This window comes from Manacus candei, unplaced genomic scaffold (assembly GCF_025592945.1).
Source record: "Manacus candei isolate 608988 ecotype Guabito, Panama unplaced genomic scaffold, ASM2559294v1 h1tg000046l, whole genome shotgun sequence".
In the NCBI taxonomy this organism is placed as follows: domain Eukaryota; kingdom Metazoa; phylum Chordata; class Aves; order Passeriformes; family Pipridae; genus Manacus; species Manacus candei.
The window spans coordinates 721,776-738,282 of NW_026138094.1; the positions used below are offsets into that span (position 1 = coordinate 721,776).

Here is a 16,507-nt window from a genome sequence, read left to right on the forward strand (position 1 = left end):
CAACACCGAGCTGTCCCCTAGGACCCTCCACAGGATGGATACTCAGCCAGGGAAGCTTTTTCCCAATTAGTCACTGGTATTCTGTGAACTTCACAGTCAAAATACCATCTCCTTTGATCAGAGCACCCAGTGCAGCACCTATTTTCCTTTTGCAGGCAGCCTTCTTCCCTCTACCAATCCTGCACCAACAAGTCAAGACTCAGATTCAGGTTTATCCCACCAATATCCTTCCCGGCTGAGAGGATCCCTGCTCCATATGCTGCTCAGCCAAGGTGCCTGTGGCTAACAGGTACAGACAGTGGCTCTGCCCTCGTCACACCACGATGGCCCCAGGACACAGAGCCAGGGGTGGTTTTCAGAGCAGACGGTGGTCGCAGAGCTGTGCAGCTCTTCCAGGCACATCCCATCTGACGAGGTGCCGACGTCCGCGGTGGGAGACATGGCTCATCCAAACAGCTGCTGTGATCCCTCCTGCTCAGCAAAATCCCACAGCTGGAACACAGGAACGGTTCCCAGATGACCTGCCAAGCTAGAGAGGTGCCATGGGGCACAGCCACACCACCAGGGTGTGGGGCCACCTCGCTCCCAGCGAGGCTCAATCAGGAGCACAGAAGTTCTGCCCCCTGGCTTTGAGGTGGGACCAAGCTTTCCAGGGTGTCCTTAGTGCTCAGGGCTTCAAGCTCTGGGATGCAAACTAGGACAAAAAGACCCTTCCAGTGCCTAAAGGAGCTCCAAGAGCTGGAGAGGGACTTGGGACAAGGGCCTGGAGGGACAGATCAAGGGGGAATGGCTTCCCACTGACACAGGGCAGGGTTAGATGGGATACTGGGAAGGAATTCTTCCCTGTGAGGGTGGAGAGGCCCTGGCACAGGTTGCCCAGAGAAGCTGTGGCTGCCCCATCCCTGGAAGTGTTGAGGGCCAGGTTGGACAGGGCTTGGAGCAAGCTGGGCTAGTGGAAGGTGTCCCTGCCCATGGCAGGGGGTGGAACAAGATGGGCTTCAAGTTCCCTTCCAACCCAAACCACTCCATGATTCTGTGATCTAATTATAGCCCTTTTCTCACAGGGAATGCCATCCTTTCCAAGCTCCTGTCAAGCAAAGCACAAGCAAGAGAGGTGACACAGTACAGACCCACAAAGCTGTGTAAAAGTGTAGAAGTTGAACATGATTAAAAATTAAAGCCATGAAATGCACATACTAAAGAAATGCTCAACACCAGTTCACAACAAGTGGGAGAGATTTATAGATTAAGGAGGATAGAGAAGGAAGATCTTCTTGAGAATTACGGCTACACAACAACATAACAGCCAGCAAATCAAGTTACTAAACCTGCAGAGTATTCTGCACATTATCAGTCATACCAGGACACAGAAGTGACCTCATTTACATTGTTCCACCCAAACAATTTCATGCTGTGCTTGGAAACAAAAGTCTGGGCAAACCTGGCAAAGGAGAACAATCCCGATTCTGTCCTAAAAAAAACACCGTAAACCTCAGCTGCTGTTTTATAAACAGGAGGCTAAACAGAAATACATTTCTTATTTCAGGGCAGGTGAAAGAGATTAGTCCTCTCCAGAACTCCCACTGATGGCCATCAGCCTCCCAGCCACGTTCACAGCAACACCATCACCTCTAACCCGTCCTGAAGAGAAAGAATTCTCTAACACCACAGGATTTCTTAATGCTTTTCAACAAAACCCAAAAATGCTGAACTTAATTAAGGTTAGCACAAAGTAGTACACCCTGACAACACCTAGAGTCACAGAGCCAAGCTTTTTTAAACATATTTGAAACACCAGCTCATCCGAGAGGAAAAGATGGCACTTGGACACCTTTGGAAAGATGCTGTTCACACCCCGGCACGGTGAGAAACGAAGGAGCACAGTTCAGTGTTGGGGAGGATTGTGAGTGCTGCCAGAGCTTCCACGCCTCAGAACAAGTGTAGGATTTCCAGAAAATACAGAGGGAGCGTGTGTTCAGACATTAAAAAGTGACCTGAAAAGGGAGAGAACTGGGTTTGTGCCATTTTATCTCGCTCAGAGGAGAAAAGGGCCAATGGTTTCTCTGGAGGAAGAAAATGTGCCTGGTTTGTACATCAGCCATTCAAGCCCTGTCTAGCCCGGAAGGTGACGATGGGATGTGCCAGGAGCCAGGAGCAGCAAGGTTGGGGCATTTTTAGTATCAGATGAACAACTTTCATTAACACCAATTTAACTTGAACAATAAAACCCAGTGCCTTGGGTGAAGATCTGCACCGTTAGTCTTTGATCTTCTTCCTTCAGGAGATTAACATCGCTGACAGTTGGGTTTAAAACCAGTTTCCCCTCCTCCTTTTAGGCTACTTTCAGCCAGTCTTGATACACCTTCAGAGCCCAAAAGAAATGCACAAATCCAAGTTTTCTATAGTTTGCACTCCTCTGAATGTCCACTTAACAGAAGTAATGGATCTCTGTGGTTTCTTTATTCCCAAATATCTGAAACCTGCCAGTTTAACTCAAGAAAGGAACTCCTGAAGAACCAACTTTGTCCAACAAACTGGAAAAGAAAGAAATGTGCAAATCCTTGGATTATTCAACCCTGTTCTTCAAGAAGACTGAGAACTACAGGCTTGATAAAGAACTTGTATTGCCTTATCTCAACTTTAAATTAATTTAGTTAAGCTGAACTCATGTGAAAGTAGCTTAGTTTAAGAAAAAAGCCATCTACTCCAGCACACTGCTTCAAGGACTGTATCTTTTGTAGAAGTAGAAGGAATTTAGGTCTCCTAAGTGCAAGTAAATGAATGCAAAAGGATAAAAAAATTATATCGGAAACCACAGAACTCGCTACTCAAATCTCCTCGTTTTTCATTCAGACCATTCTACATAATTCATCCAAAAATGCATCACATCATTCCAGTTTGGGAACAGAACCCAATTCAGCTGGGTTTCACTTTTCTATTCTCTAACACAACAATTGCCTAATTTTCCTTTCCCATTCTGTCCCCCAGGACAAGACGGAACAAATGTATCTCACATGCTCCGGTTGCAGAGGATTAGCCAGATTTCAAGCCCACATTCCAGAGGATTGGTATTTGTCTCTTACACCTTCATCTTGGTACAACAGGAAGTGTCCTTTCCTGACTGGAGCCCACATGGGACAGGGCTGCAGCTCAGCCTCATGCCTGGATGGCTCCAGAAAGCCCTTTCCAAAAGCAAGAAACAGCAATGGAGCCCGTAGTCACAACTGAAACGCTTGGAGAGTTTTTCCCACTGAAAATGGGGATTTTTTGCATCTGATGGTACCTGATTCCTTTCTACGTTCTTCAAAATGAAGAAATTCAACGCAGACTTTGGGCTCTGACTCTCAGTCCCTGAAGCCAACAGCTCTGCAGGCACAAGACCTGCCTCGACGAGCATGACTGCCCTGTTTTCCTGCTAGGAAAAGTACAGAGAGAGAGAAAGGACGGATGGATGCGTGCTCCGACTGTGCAATTCCCATCCCAGCCTATCACTCATGCTACAGCAGGACAGGCTTTTCCTTGGTTCCAGGAGGAACTGTGCTCCTCTCAGACACGCCCTTGGGTTTCTCCGTTGCTCTGGCCAAGGCCCGGCAGGAACTGCGGCGGGAGGAGGTGCTGGCTGGGGGACTCTGGGCCCATCCAGTTCTCCAGGGGCTCTGAAGCCCCCATGGCACATGTCCCAGCAGCCAGAGGGTGAGATTCCCACCTTCCCCACCCTGCTGCCCACAGAAGGCAGAGATCAGCACGAGGGGTGGGTTACTCTCCCTGCCAACTTTCCCCTCAACCAAATCCAGCGTCAGTTCAGAGAGAAGAACTGTCACATTGTCCTTCAGCTAATTCAATGGATATGGATACCACAAGACTCCAGGACAGTTGGCTTTTCCTCCCTGTTGCAGCCTGCACTCCAAAGTATTTCCACATAGGAGTGTCTTGGAAGATATTAGAGGAAGTAGCTTGGACAGTGCTGTTCAAGGACAACAGCTCTGCTGCTCACACCAGACTCCAGGAACTAAAGGAGAAGCTGGGCTGGTGCCAGATGCCACCCTCCTGATGGGTGTTGCCCTCCCAAAAAATCTTATTATTCCCAAGGCAGGGTCAGGTACAGGATGGGAAACCCCAAGATCCTCCCCCTGAGGGGCAGCAACAGATCCTGAGGGCTTTGACAGGCAAAATATGGCTGTGACTGTACCAGTGTCCCAAATATTTGATACCCAAGGCTAGCAGTGCTTACACTCAGCCTCTTCCAAGCTATTGGCTGCTCTTCCTCAGGTTTAATAGGAACAGGACCTGAAGACCAACAAACTCTGATCAAATCTAGTTCAGTTCTCGAGCCATGATAGGACACACTCAAACAAAGGCAAATCCCCTTTGTTGTCAATGTGCAGGCTCCAAGCAGGGACACACAGCCCTCAGCCCACGGGACACTGCCCAATTCCAGCCTGATTCTAACTGCAGGATGGGTGTTTCTCTTTCACCATAATGCAACATTCCAGTTCAATGAAAACCAGGCAGGCAGCCCCAGAAAGCAGCAAGGCTGCTGCAAACAATGCCATTAACCAGTTACACAACAGAGCTAAGAAAACAAAGCAGCCATTTCCTCACTCCCTCCCCACCTTCCTCCACCCTCAGGCTCCAGCCAGGAGCCCCGGGCTTGATCCTCACCCCCCAGGGCATCTGCTGCTTTTGTTTCCTTGCCACCACACCAACCCTGGCTTTTATTCATCCCAAAATTATCAAACCCTGAAGTTTCAGGCAAAAGTTGGGCTAACTAGGATGAAGACATTTACATAATAAAATCTCAACCAGCTGTTCTGCCAGTCCAGACCTGGAATGCTGCCCAGAGGAAATGAACCACTCCAGGCCAACCCCTGGGATTCAGAGGCAGATATAAGTGATCCCAGCAAACCCAGCACGGGTGGTGGGAACATGTTGCACACATGGAGCAAGGCACAGGCTTGCTTAGGGAAGCCACTGGTGCCAGACAGGAGCCCAAACACCTAAATCTCAAGCTTTGGCTCTCCAATTAACTCTTTCTTCCGAGAGCAAACGCCACTGAACCTGAAGGAACTCACCTGTTTGCTCTTCAAACAAGAGCACTTCAGTGTACTGTACATTTTAAGGCTTGCTCTTAGCATGGAAGAGAAAAAAAAATCCTAGTGCAGAGGAATTTGCTTGATATATCTATATAAAAATCTATATATAAAACATGAGAAACCCCCTCACCTTTGTGTTGGCTGCAATCCAATTAGAAGTTTCACTGTCATCATCGCACTTCTTAATCCATTTCTTTAACCACTGTCAGAAAAATGGTGAAAGAACAGAGTTAAGTCTAAATAGAGGAACTGGAAATGTTCCCAAGGCACCTGCTTGCATTAAGGAAAGGTACACACAACCACATGGGAATAGGGGGGGTAAGTGCTGGGAAACTGTGCAAACAGCAGCTAATTTAGGTGCAGACAGTTCCTGCAGCACCGTCCTGATCCAGCAAGCACGAGCACCCTCACAAACACTTCTGCAAACTCATTTCTGTTCTCCAGTTGAATCAACACAAACTTCATGGTGGACTCTGAAATAGTAAGGACATTTGGGTTCCGAGGTGACCTAATTTTGACCTTCCAGAACCTGAAGGGAGGTGACAAGAAAGATGGAGAGAGACTATTCTGAAGGGCCTGGAGTGACAGGACAAGGGGGAATGGATTCAAAGTGACAGAGGGCAGGGTTAGATGGGATATTGGGAAGGAATTCTTCCCTGTGAGGGTGGTAAGGCCCTGACACAGGTTGCCCAGAGAAGCTGTGGCTGCCCCATCCCTGGAAGCATCCAAAGCCAGGTTGGATGGGGCTTGGAATACCCAGTGGAAGCTGTCCCTGCCTATGGCAGAGGAGTGGGATTGGATCACCTTTCAGGTCCTTTCCAAGCCAAACCAGTCTCTTAGCAGTGATGTGCCAAAACTGCTGTCAGACCCTCTGTGATGCCGAGCTTCACATCAGCCAGGTTTTATCTCAGGCTTGCAATGCTCGCCTCATGCTCATTTCTTTTTTAAACCTTAGTGAGAACATGGCTTTATCAAAGTCACAAAAGCAAAACACTGCTTGCATCTGCTAGATAACAACCTGACCACATCCAGCCTGGAAAGACCAACTAAATCCTGTTGAACCTTTGCTGGGGTTCCCCTCCCCTCTCCCAGGGCAGGTTTTGTGTCCCTAGGAAGGCAAAGTGCTCTGTCCCCAAGGCATGGAACATGTCTGTCCCTGAGCTCTGCACAGGCCACAGCATCCCAGGCTTGGTTACAGTTTCTGACAGCTCCACAAACAGTTCTACAGCTCAGGGCACTGCAGCAGGTCCAGGACCAAACTAATTCCTTCGGTACAACAGATCACACGCCTGACAAAGCAGCAAACACCGACAGAAACACCTCGTACAGGAATGCTCCTTGTCCAAAAAGCATATTCCTCCCTCTGCAGAGGGTCACAGGTGGAACAGCCTCCTCCTCCTCCACACACTTCCCACCTGGCTGAGGCACCTTTCCTTCACAAGGTTCAACTTTGAGGCTCCCAGCATGGCAGGAAAGGCCCCCAGTATGATTTAACTGGTTCTTTGCCCCCTGTGGTCCTAACAGCTGACTACTCTGCTTCCTGATGGGAACAAGAGTTGGACTCAAGGATCCTTGTGGGTCCCTTCCAACTCAGGATATTCTATGATAGGCCAAGCTTGGGCTTCATTTCTAAGTCCTGCACACAAACAGACTTTAAACTTCCAAGTCATACATTTAGAAAAGAACTTGGATGTGCTCACCTTGCATTTAACAGGATCATGCCAGTTTTCACCGCAGTTAAAGCTGTGAGGGAAAGAAAGGGGGAAAGTAAGCAAACAGGGCAGATAATTGTACTTTTAATTAAACAGGGGAAGTTTTCTTCTGAGTTGTTCTAATGAGAGACCAGAGCCAGTCCTAAGGAAACATCTAAGCCTACACTGCCCTCCAGCATTAAATCCCTCAAAACAGCATAGGACAAGGGGGGGGAATAGCTTCAAACTGACAGAAAGTAGGGTTAGATGGGATATTGAGGAGAAATCCTTCCCTGTGAGGGTGGTGAGGCCCTGGCACAGGCTGCCCAGAGAAGCTGTGGCTGCCCCATCCCTGCAAGTGTCCAAGGTCAGGTTGGACAGGGCTTGGAGCAATCTGGTCTAGTGGAAGGTGTCCCTGCTCAGGGCACAGGGTGGGATTGGATCACCTTTCAGGTCCCTTTCCAACCCAAACCAGTCTGGCATTCCATGAATACACACCATCACACTTTCAAGGCAGTAAGTAAAGAGCAGCACCAAGGTCTTTTCCTGGCTGTTCTTACCAGAACTGACGCCCACATTTGCAGCGCACGGGTTTGGCGTCAGGATATTGGACTTTGACGACGTGGTGGCAGTCGGGGGCAGGACACCACTTTAACAGTCGATTACACTGCAGAACAGAGCACAGAACCCACAGGATGGCACAGGGACGTGCACAAGGACACCTCCTGCCCTCCACCCCTTTGCCATGGCTTCAACCATTTGAAAAGATGAAACCCAAACCCACCACAAACATCACTTCAAACAAAGGGCTTCAAACTTGAGCCCAGTAACTTCCTGTCCTGCGCCCAACAGTGAATCTGAACACACACAGCTGGGATAATGAAAAGCCTTCCAAAGCACCTTTCTCCACGTTTGTTTTGCTTTCTCCAAGTTTTATTTTTGCTTCTGCCAAAAACAGTTTTGCAGCTTTACTTCTAATGGCAAATGTTTAAGGTGTGTTCTCTTTCAGGGCCATGTTTCCTGGTTTTCAGCCTCAAGTATCTCAGGGAACACTGAAGAACTGTAAATATTAAGTGCTCCTCAGAACCTGTATATTAAACAACAGCTCTTGCATTCTCTTCATCTCTAGGTCTTTTGTCACAAAGGTTTTTTAATCTTTTCCTACAACTATCCCTGTAACCCAAAGGGCTACAAAACAATCTCTGTAGTCACACTTGATTAGAGATTATGCAAAAAAAACCTGCTCTGCCGTTATAAAATAGCCTCAAGTCTCTGGTTTGGTACATATGCAAGACAGAACCACCCTAGAAATCATTAAAAATTTCAAATAAAAACTCACCTCTACAAAACTATTGGTTATTAGATGCTGGTACTTTAATTTAACCTTGGAATCTGTGATCAGACGCCTGTGGGAACAGAAAAAAACAGAAAAATTGTAGTAGAAAACTCTTTTTTTCCATACATATCCAATAAGTTAAGACAGAGAAATGGGTTTGATTCATCCTCCTACATTTGCAGTTACCTTTTGTACTTACTGATCTCTACTCACTTGTTAGATCACTTATTATTATGAAAACTACACGCACTGTATTTAATATATATATATATATATATATATATATATATATATATATATAAGCTTCAAAAACAGAAAGCTCATGCATTTCAAAAGAACTGAACCACTTGCTGTGAGGATTTTTATTTTAAAATACTTTCCTGAAGAGCCCAAGAAACAAAGCAAATCATGTAAACAGTTCATTTACATAAAACATGCACATTTTGTGGTAAATCCCTTTAAACAGCTCCGGAACAACCGCTGTGTGGTTCATAACTTTGGGAAACCTCAAGTTATCTGGGTCTCACTGGAATGCCACGGCTTCAGGTGAAAAATTTATTGGTGTTTTAATCTATTTACCATAAAAACAAAGTTGATTTGAATTCGACACCACTGAGGGTATACACAATGTGGACTGTAAGTCCAGACATGGACTTTAATTCCCAATTGGAAGGGGAGAGGAAAAGCAGGTTGATGGGAACCCTTTAAGACCACTTGTCTTCTGGGCACACCAACCCAGGTGGCATTTGCAGACTGCCCAGTCTAAATACATCCCAAATACTTTAATTATGGATAGCTGAGCACCTTTATAAATGTCTTTTAGATACAACTGAAGTGTCTTCCCCCATATCTGAATACAAAGCAGGACTAACACGCCCTTTGTGGTGTTTCTGGTTTAAATCCTCCTGTGGAACACAAGCCTTCTACAGGCCATAAACATTGGAATTACTGGGTTATCCATTCCAGGTGCAGCCCAACCCAAGGGTACTCCTGCATGTTATCCTGCCAGTGTTGCATAAATCCCAGCCCTGGGCAGCCTGGGGAGCTCCTCACCAAACCACACGCTGGTTATTACATAAAACACAGCACGTGGCAGCTCAGTTCCCAGGGCTAAAATAAAACAAATCAGCTGACAAAGCATCTCTTCAGCCCTGTGTCCATGGCAAGCCTGCAATTCTGGAGTTCAACTTAGTGAAAAATAGAAAAACCCACATTTTAATTTCATACAAATCATAAATTTCACTTTTTTACCCCATACTTGGGCTTGTAGACATAGTAAATGTCGCTTCAAAAATTTATTATGTTATCAGAATATATCAGGAACTGGAATTTAAATGAATAGCCCTGCCATGACTAAGCAGAGCACAAGGAGCACACAATCCATTGGTTTTTTGCTTATCAAAATGCTTTGACTGCCCCACGTCAACAACCTCACCTGCTCCAGGTCCTACAGCACCACTCAGGTCAAGACTTTCAAGAACTTTGCTTGGAATATGACTGTCTTTTGCCAAATCATAAAGGAAACTAGACAAATTAAAAGATGAAATCCCTGCCCAGTGCCCAGAAATCATATTTTGGGGTACATTCCTCTGTGAGCAAAGCTCAAAAAGAAGCAACTTCACCAAAAAAGCCAGGTGGGAACAACAGACTCTTGAAAAAGCAGCCTTTAACTTTGAGCTTAGTTTGGAACTACACAAACTCAAAACCTCATCCAAAGATGGGAACAATCCTTTATCAGACCATAAATTAGAAGTGAGGCAGAACTCCCTATGACCTCCAAACAGGAACCCAAAATCCATCCATTCCCACTGAGTGGGCTGATTGCAGAGTCAACCAGGGCAGAAATGAGGGCAGCCTACCTTGCTCATTAATGCAGTTAACAACTTGGCAAGGGGGTGAAAGCAATTCCTAGTGGCACGAGCAAAGGTGAGTGAGGGATAGCCACGGATCACCCCCAGCCAGGCTGGAGGTCCTGGAAGAGACCCTCCCTTCAACCTTCCCACTCTAGTTCAACAAGGACAGAGGATTCTGAGCTGGCCAAATACTCACAAATCCAGGAAAGTCACCTGAATTGCCAAGTTTGGACTCATATGGAGATAATCCAACTTGGAGGTGAGGGCAAGTCCCGAGAAGGGAGCAAAGGAACAACTGATGGATGAAGACTGATGTCCCTACACATGGCATGTTAACCTAGGTTTCTGTAGCTTGGAAAGCTGGAGACTTTGTAAGAAGGAAAAAACCTAAAAAGAATAACTAAGGACACAGAAATGGATGCTGATTCCAATTGGGATTCCTGACATTTTTATTCATGCTATTTCCTAAGACTGCCAGTTGTCCACCTTGGTTTTTAAAGGAAGCATGAGACTTCAGCAAAAAAACACACCTTCCTCCCCCTGAAATCCAGGTAAGATCAGGGAAAGGTGGATTGTTACCTCTAGAAAATGTTTATAGTGTTACTTAGACAAAGAGACTTTGGTTGCTTCAGCACCCAGAGCCATTTCCCTGTCCCAGGCCTCCTGTCTCTGCCACCTCCAGGCAAGGGGCAATCCCATGGCACTGCTCTCCTCTTTTCCCATCCTTTCCTTGCTCCTGCCACCACGGCCTCCAGTGATTTCAGCCACTCTGCTTCATATGCACTATTTGAACAGCTCATTCCAACTGTTGCAATCAAGAAAATACTCAAAAAGCTTCCTGCTGAGAGTGTTCAACACCTCAAGTTGAAGTTCAAACTCTGGTAAACAAAAATCTCAGTCGAGTTACTCAAGATATGCCAACTTCAGCTCAGTTTCCACACACTGAACTCTACAAACCAGCCCCTCAACAGGGCAGGAAAGCACTTCAGCTCCTTCCACTTCCATCCAGCCTACACTCCATGACTAACTGAGAGCCACTACTGCAGAGGGATTGGGAAAAATCACTACTCTGAAAGCAACTGATAATAAACCCCAGCAAATTAATATCAATGAGTGAGTCAGGCTTCAGGAAGGAAAGAATAAGTTAACAGAATAACCCCCATTGAGATGTTTTTTAGCAAGAAGAATTAAAATGAACTTAATGAAGGTTCAGAATTACGAAGGATATTACTCATCCAATAACCTCCTCCAATATAAAAGAGAAGGAAGCTCATGGAATTCACTGCTCCACCACATGTGAGCAGTCATCCTACAGCTGGATAACTTAATAACTCCAGTGACACAGGCTCACACACCAGCTTAACCAAATCTGGTGTTTGAGGGTACCTTGCTTCCTATCAGGGGCATAAAACACACCCTACACCTGCCTGTACAACTCGTGTCCTCTGACTCACCCATCACCTACAGGACTTGGGGAATCAGTGGGTTGGCCTGGGAAGGAAGGCCCAAATTCCTACATGAATCAAAGGAAACAAAATGCACAAAGCAGTTAAACTGGGTTTGGAAATTCTGCTCTCATGACCAAACTGGTCAGGGAGTCTTTCCTCTCCCAGTGCTGCCACATGGGTTTTTCAGAGCCACACAGAAAGTCAAGAGACATCCCAATATCAAAACAGACCATCCAAGACAGACCTCTCTGCTGTCTGAAAGCCTGGGTGCAATCTGTTACTAGCATTTGAATACATCTTAACAGCACATGAGTAACAAAATGCAAAGAGAGGAAAGCCAAGAGGTAGGAACTGAGCGTACTCACATAACTGTATTGTCATCCACTAAGATATCACAGCCATGGGCAGGGCATGAAATGGTCTGAAAAACACAAAAAGGGCATGGGAGGAACAGTGTTTATCCTATTTTTGCTTCATAGAGAATTCCAAGGCAACAGACTTCACCACAATCCATAGCAATCAGAGTGCTTTAGCTCTCCCAGCACATCCCAGGTGTGGCCCTGTGCAAGATTCCTCCCCCCCCTGCACCAACCCCATGGAGTTCCCTCCAGATCCACCTGTGGCAGAGGCTACGGCCCCCAAACCTTTGGGGGCTGGGTTTTCTCTGGGTTGCTCTTCTGGATTTTTTAAACTTTACTAGGGAAGACTCTCCCTTTTCTTTCCTCCTCCTCCCCAACACCCAGAATTTCCAGAAATAAACCACGAGGTAAGTTGACATTTTACCTGTCCCATGCCTTCCTCCATTATTTTGGTAGTTAAATATTCACTCCAGCACTGCATACAGAACTTGTGTCCACACTCTAGGCCAGTAAAGTACTGCAATGACAGAGAACACCAGGCATTGGATCATTTTATCACATGGATTCACTCCATAATTTCAATCTCCTTAGTACTGTGCAGTTCACCCATCACATCTCTCACCCCCACACCAAACTTGAGACACTATTTATTTTGCATCATCACCACTACAGAACATTGCCCAGGCAGCTTTAGTCATGCTTCCAAAGCCAGGCTCTAATCCCCAACCCCAGCAGTAAGGAAAGGTGTGGCCCATGTTTCCATCCTGCTTGCCTATTTCAATTTATCCTTGTTTTTTAGGAGTGTACACAGAGCTCTCTCCTGTTTGACTCTGGAAATCAGTCAAATAAATGCAACACTAAACAGGTCACAGTGATAGGATTATTATACAGTCTTCATTCCTCATTTTTTTTCCACTTTACACATGTGGGTGCTGCCCAAAATCCCAGACCTCCTTAGGAAACTTCCCCCTGAAATCCAGATGCTCATCAGATGAAGACACTACAGATCCTAATTGGCAGGTGTAAACTGCTAAATAAAATTCAGTAATGATCAGCTGTCACAGACAGCAACAAGGACAACTCCATCCTTGTCTGCATCATCTGCACAGTGTGTATCAAGATTCCATCTGGGACTGAGTGGTTACACAAGGGGTGGAGAAGCAAACACTGCTGAGGAAACACTGGAATTAAGGTACTTTGGTCAGCTTGAAGTTATTTTATACCCAGAGCCAGGGGCAAGGAAAACTGTATTTAAAACACTTCACTTGTACCACTATAAGATAATATTTGCTGGCTTAGCTTTTCAAACCATCATCTTCTCAGCCAGTGAGATAAAACCAGAACTCCACCCTGAGATACCATCAACCTGCATGAAACTCCACAGAGGGAAGGACCCGGAATCCTCTGCAGAACAGCCCAAAACAGCAGCAGGATGGTGGTAACTGAGGAAAGGGGAGTCCATTTTAAGAAAATATTCTTCCCAACCCGCCTCCTTGACCATCACAGATTTATTTTGTCCCTCCCACACGGGTGTATCAGCTGGGTTTTGCTGAGGGAAGGTGCCTGTCAGCACCTCCTTCCCACGGGCTCCCAGGCTGTGATTCACACTGGTCTGGCTCCTGCCACCAGCACAGGCTGGAACCTGTGAGCAGCAACACAGATCAGTCTGACCTGAGCAGCCACTGAAGTGAGCTGAGCACCTGAAACACAGACAAACTACAACAAAACCAACAAAAAAAATCAGAGAGGAGGCCAACACCTGCGTGGTGCCAGGTACACCAGGCTGAAAAAAGAGACCTTCCAATTCCTGAACCTTCCCTGAGCCAGCTAACGAGGGATCTGATGCTCCACAGATGCTGCTGTGCCCAAGTGACATCCCCTGGAGCTGCAGGATTATCACTGACAAGTACCAACAGCTGTAACTTTTGGGATGCCACAGCATGCAACCACCCCAAAGACAGCACTGACTTTTCCCAGAATTGAGGCTTCTCCACATGTGATGAGAAGCAAGCACAGACAAGGGGATCACCCCTTAATGAACCCAGCACTCCTGCAGCAGGCACACACGAGGAACCACCACAGAACACAAAACATCTTCATTTAAGGCTTGTTCTGATTACTTCAGGCAGGGAAAAGGTTTGCTAAATGCCCACAGAAAGGCAGCCACCACACTTCCTCCCAGGCTGCAAGGAATTCAGAGTATCTCTTTTCTTTACTTTGAGGGAGTTCCCAATTATTTTTGGCTCAGCTGACAGCAGATGTCAAGGGAGCCAAGCAAAAGGGGTGACAGAAAACCCCGAGTGCAAGGGGAGCAGTGGCTCCTGAGGCAGCCCTGGTGTCACCCCATGTGTGCTCATCACCCACAGGCTGGACAACAGCAGGGTGTTCCCAAAAACATCCCCACCCTGCAGCCTGGCCCTCCAAGGAACCTGAGGATGGGATGCAAGAGAGGAGAGAGGCAAAGCCATGACCCTCTCATTCCTGTCTGACCAGTAAGGGTTTCACCCAAAACAACTGCTGGGACTCAGCACTGCTTGTTGGGGACACAGAGTGGGTAAAATATCTCCCTGAAGTTTTCAAACTTGCAGGGTGAGAGCATCCAATGCCTCGTTTTGCTTCCCAAAACCTCAGCCCACAGTTCTTTGGAGATGACTGGAGCTACAGACACCCTGTAGACAAATACCACCTGCAGTGACCCCACGAGAGGGGGAATATTCAAGACTCTGACTTTCCTGCAATGACTGTACACTGCAAAACTTCTTAACAGCTCCAAACTCTCAGCTTTCCATAGGCTGAAAGGGGAACTCGGGAAAAAAAAATTACAGATTTTATGTGGAAAAAAAAATTAGCATTGCAAGAGGATTTTCAAAGTCGAGATTTTAGGTTAGGCACTGAACATAAACATAATCCTAGAATTCATAATTCACATCAACTAAAACAGCTTCAAAACAGATTTCAGTCACCTTTTAGACACAGACACTACAGCCTTTTCCTACAGGCTCCAACTTTTATGTGTGGCAAAGAAACAGAGGTTCCCCTCTGATGTGTCTTAACACCAACATCAGAGACAACCCTGCTCACCTGCCACTTCTCACTGGTCCAGCTAAAAATCTGCTCTTCTGACAACTGGGCCACTACTATTTTTAACATTTTATTTGAGCTACAAGCTCAAAAGTATTAGTGTGCTTTGTGTAGTTGCTGTCAGGAGCCAGAGGGCTGCTTCCCAGGCAGTACATGTACCCCCAGCAAGAGGAAAGGCCTGTCAGCTGTGAGTTGTACCTCCAGCCAGCACAGCAACTACATTTAAAAGGGGAGAATAATATATTAAGAACATGACATCTAAATTTGAAGTTTCCACAAGGCCCATTTGATGTCTCCTCCCATTTTTCTCCCTCAGTCCTCCACCAATTTTCATTTAAAATGTTGCATAGCCTAAAATCACATTTATTTCCTTATTACTTAACATGGAAAGCCTGCAGTGTTTAAGCAGGATTTTAGCATAAGGTAGAGGGACAAACAAATTTCTCAAGCTTGTCTTTGTTTTCAAAGCATCTTTTTATACAAGGCAAGCAAAAACTCACCTTTCCAACTACTCTCCAAAAGGCAGGTCATGGCACACAAGGCTTAAGAGGAGACACATGAAGCCTTGTGGTTCCTGACTCAAGACCAACAGTGACCTTTAAGGCTGAGACCGTGAGGCCTGAAATTGGGCTTTGCTCAGCTCTGCCTGATCCAGAACAACCAGGGGGCTTCACCCCAGGCTGCTCATGAGCCCCAAACTCATTGTGGTTCCCATCCCACCCAGAGCAGAGTGAAGCCTTTTGTCTGGAAAGGTCAGGCACGTGCTTTAGGGTGTTTTGGAGGGGCAGGACAGCTCCCCCAGCAATGGCAGGTTCCAACCAAGGAACAATTCCTCACTGTATCATCCTGCCTTTTGGTAAAGCCAAAGATGAACTCTCCCATTTGAGCCCTTCCACTCATCTCCTTTTCTCCTGGGATCTCCCACCAGTATGTTCTGCCCCTGGGAAATCACAGCAGAGCCTGGATGTGTTACTAAAGTATGGGAATGCTTCCATTTTGTCAACAGCCACAAAAAGAAGCCCCACCATCACCCACCTAACACAAAGCAGGAGGCTGACCCAGAGCCCCAGCAGGCACTGCCACCCTCATCTCCTCCCACTGAGAGGGTGTTGTACAAACACAAGATCCAGACAGCCACATTTTACTTCTGCTCAGTTTTACTCCAGACTTTCCAGTCTGACTATTTTATATCATTATTTACCACTTTTTAAAGCTCTTTTCTGCCCTGTCACTCTATTAAAGTAAATCCCTTTGCCCATCATGCTTTCCACATATTTTTTCTTTCATGTACCATTTATTTGCACATCTCAGCTGGTACCTGAACTTGCCAAAAATCACCTGCTTGCTTTTTTCCTGAGCTTTCCTACACGGCTGCCCAGGCCCCAGCACCTTCACAGGCTTTCTGCAGAATAAAGTTACGTTTCAGATGGGAAATTTGGGGAGTTGTTGGCCAGGTACTCACCGAGTTTGGGTAGTTCAGATAGCAGATCTGACAGGACATATCCTGGGCTGATGACCTCGTGTTCATCTGGCGTGTCCGAGATTTTTTACTTGGATTAATTACATGACACTCTGCAAAGAGCTTCTCCAAGTTGCCATCAAAGTACCTGCACGACACAAGAGAGAATAAAATTTCACTCCCTTCT

The 16,507-nt window shown here is 46.3% G+C and overlaps 1 protein-coding gene across 5 annotated transcripts in view; it reads right to left on the bottom strand.

The window, feature by feature from the left end:
• The window catches only part of ARIH1 (ariadne RBR E3 ubiquitin protein ligase 1), a 51,810-nt gene that overhangs the window by 7,391 nt on the left and 27,912 nt on the right, over positions 1 to 16,507 (bottom strand). For 2 of the 5 annotated variants that reach the window (XM_051796444.1, XM_051796440.1), the window contains exons 3-10: positions 16,324 to 16,468; positions 12,205 to 12,297; positions 11,787 to 11,842; positions 8,124 to 8,190; positions 7,345 to 7,451; positions 6,794 to 6,836; positions 5,224 to 5,295; positions 3,284 to 3,415 (exon numbers count right to left, since the gene is read on the bottom strand). In XM_051796444.1, the coding sequence (XP_051652404.1) occupies positions 3,284 to 3,415; positions 5,224 to 5,295; positions 6,794 to 6,836; positions 7,345 to 7,451; positions 8,124 to 8,190; positions 11,787 to 11,842; positions 12,205 to 12,297; positions 16,324 to 16,468 (715 nt within the window). The remainder of the gene's footprint in view (positions 1 to 3,283; positions 3,416 to 5,223; positions 5,296 to 6,793; positions 6,837 to 7,344; positions 7,452 to 8,123; positions 8,191 to 11,786; positions 11,843 to 12,204; positions 12,298 to 16,323; positions 16,469 to 16,507) is intronic. The other 3 variants (XM_051796445.1, XM_051796442.1, XM_051796441.1) reach the window with 2 other exon arrangements.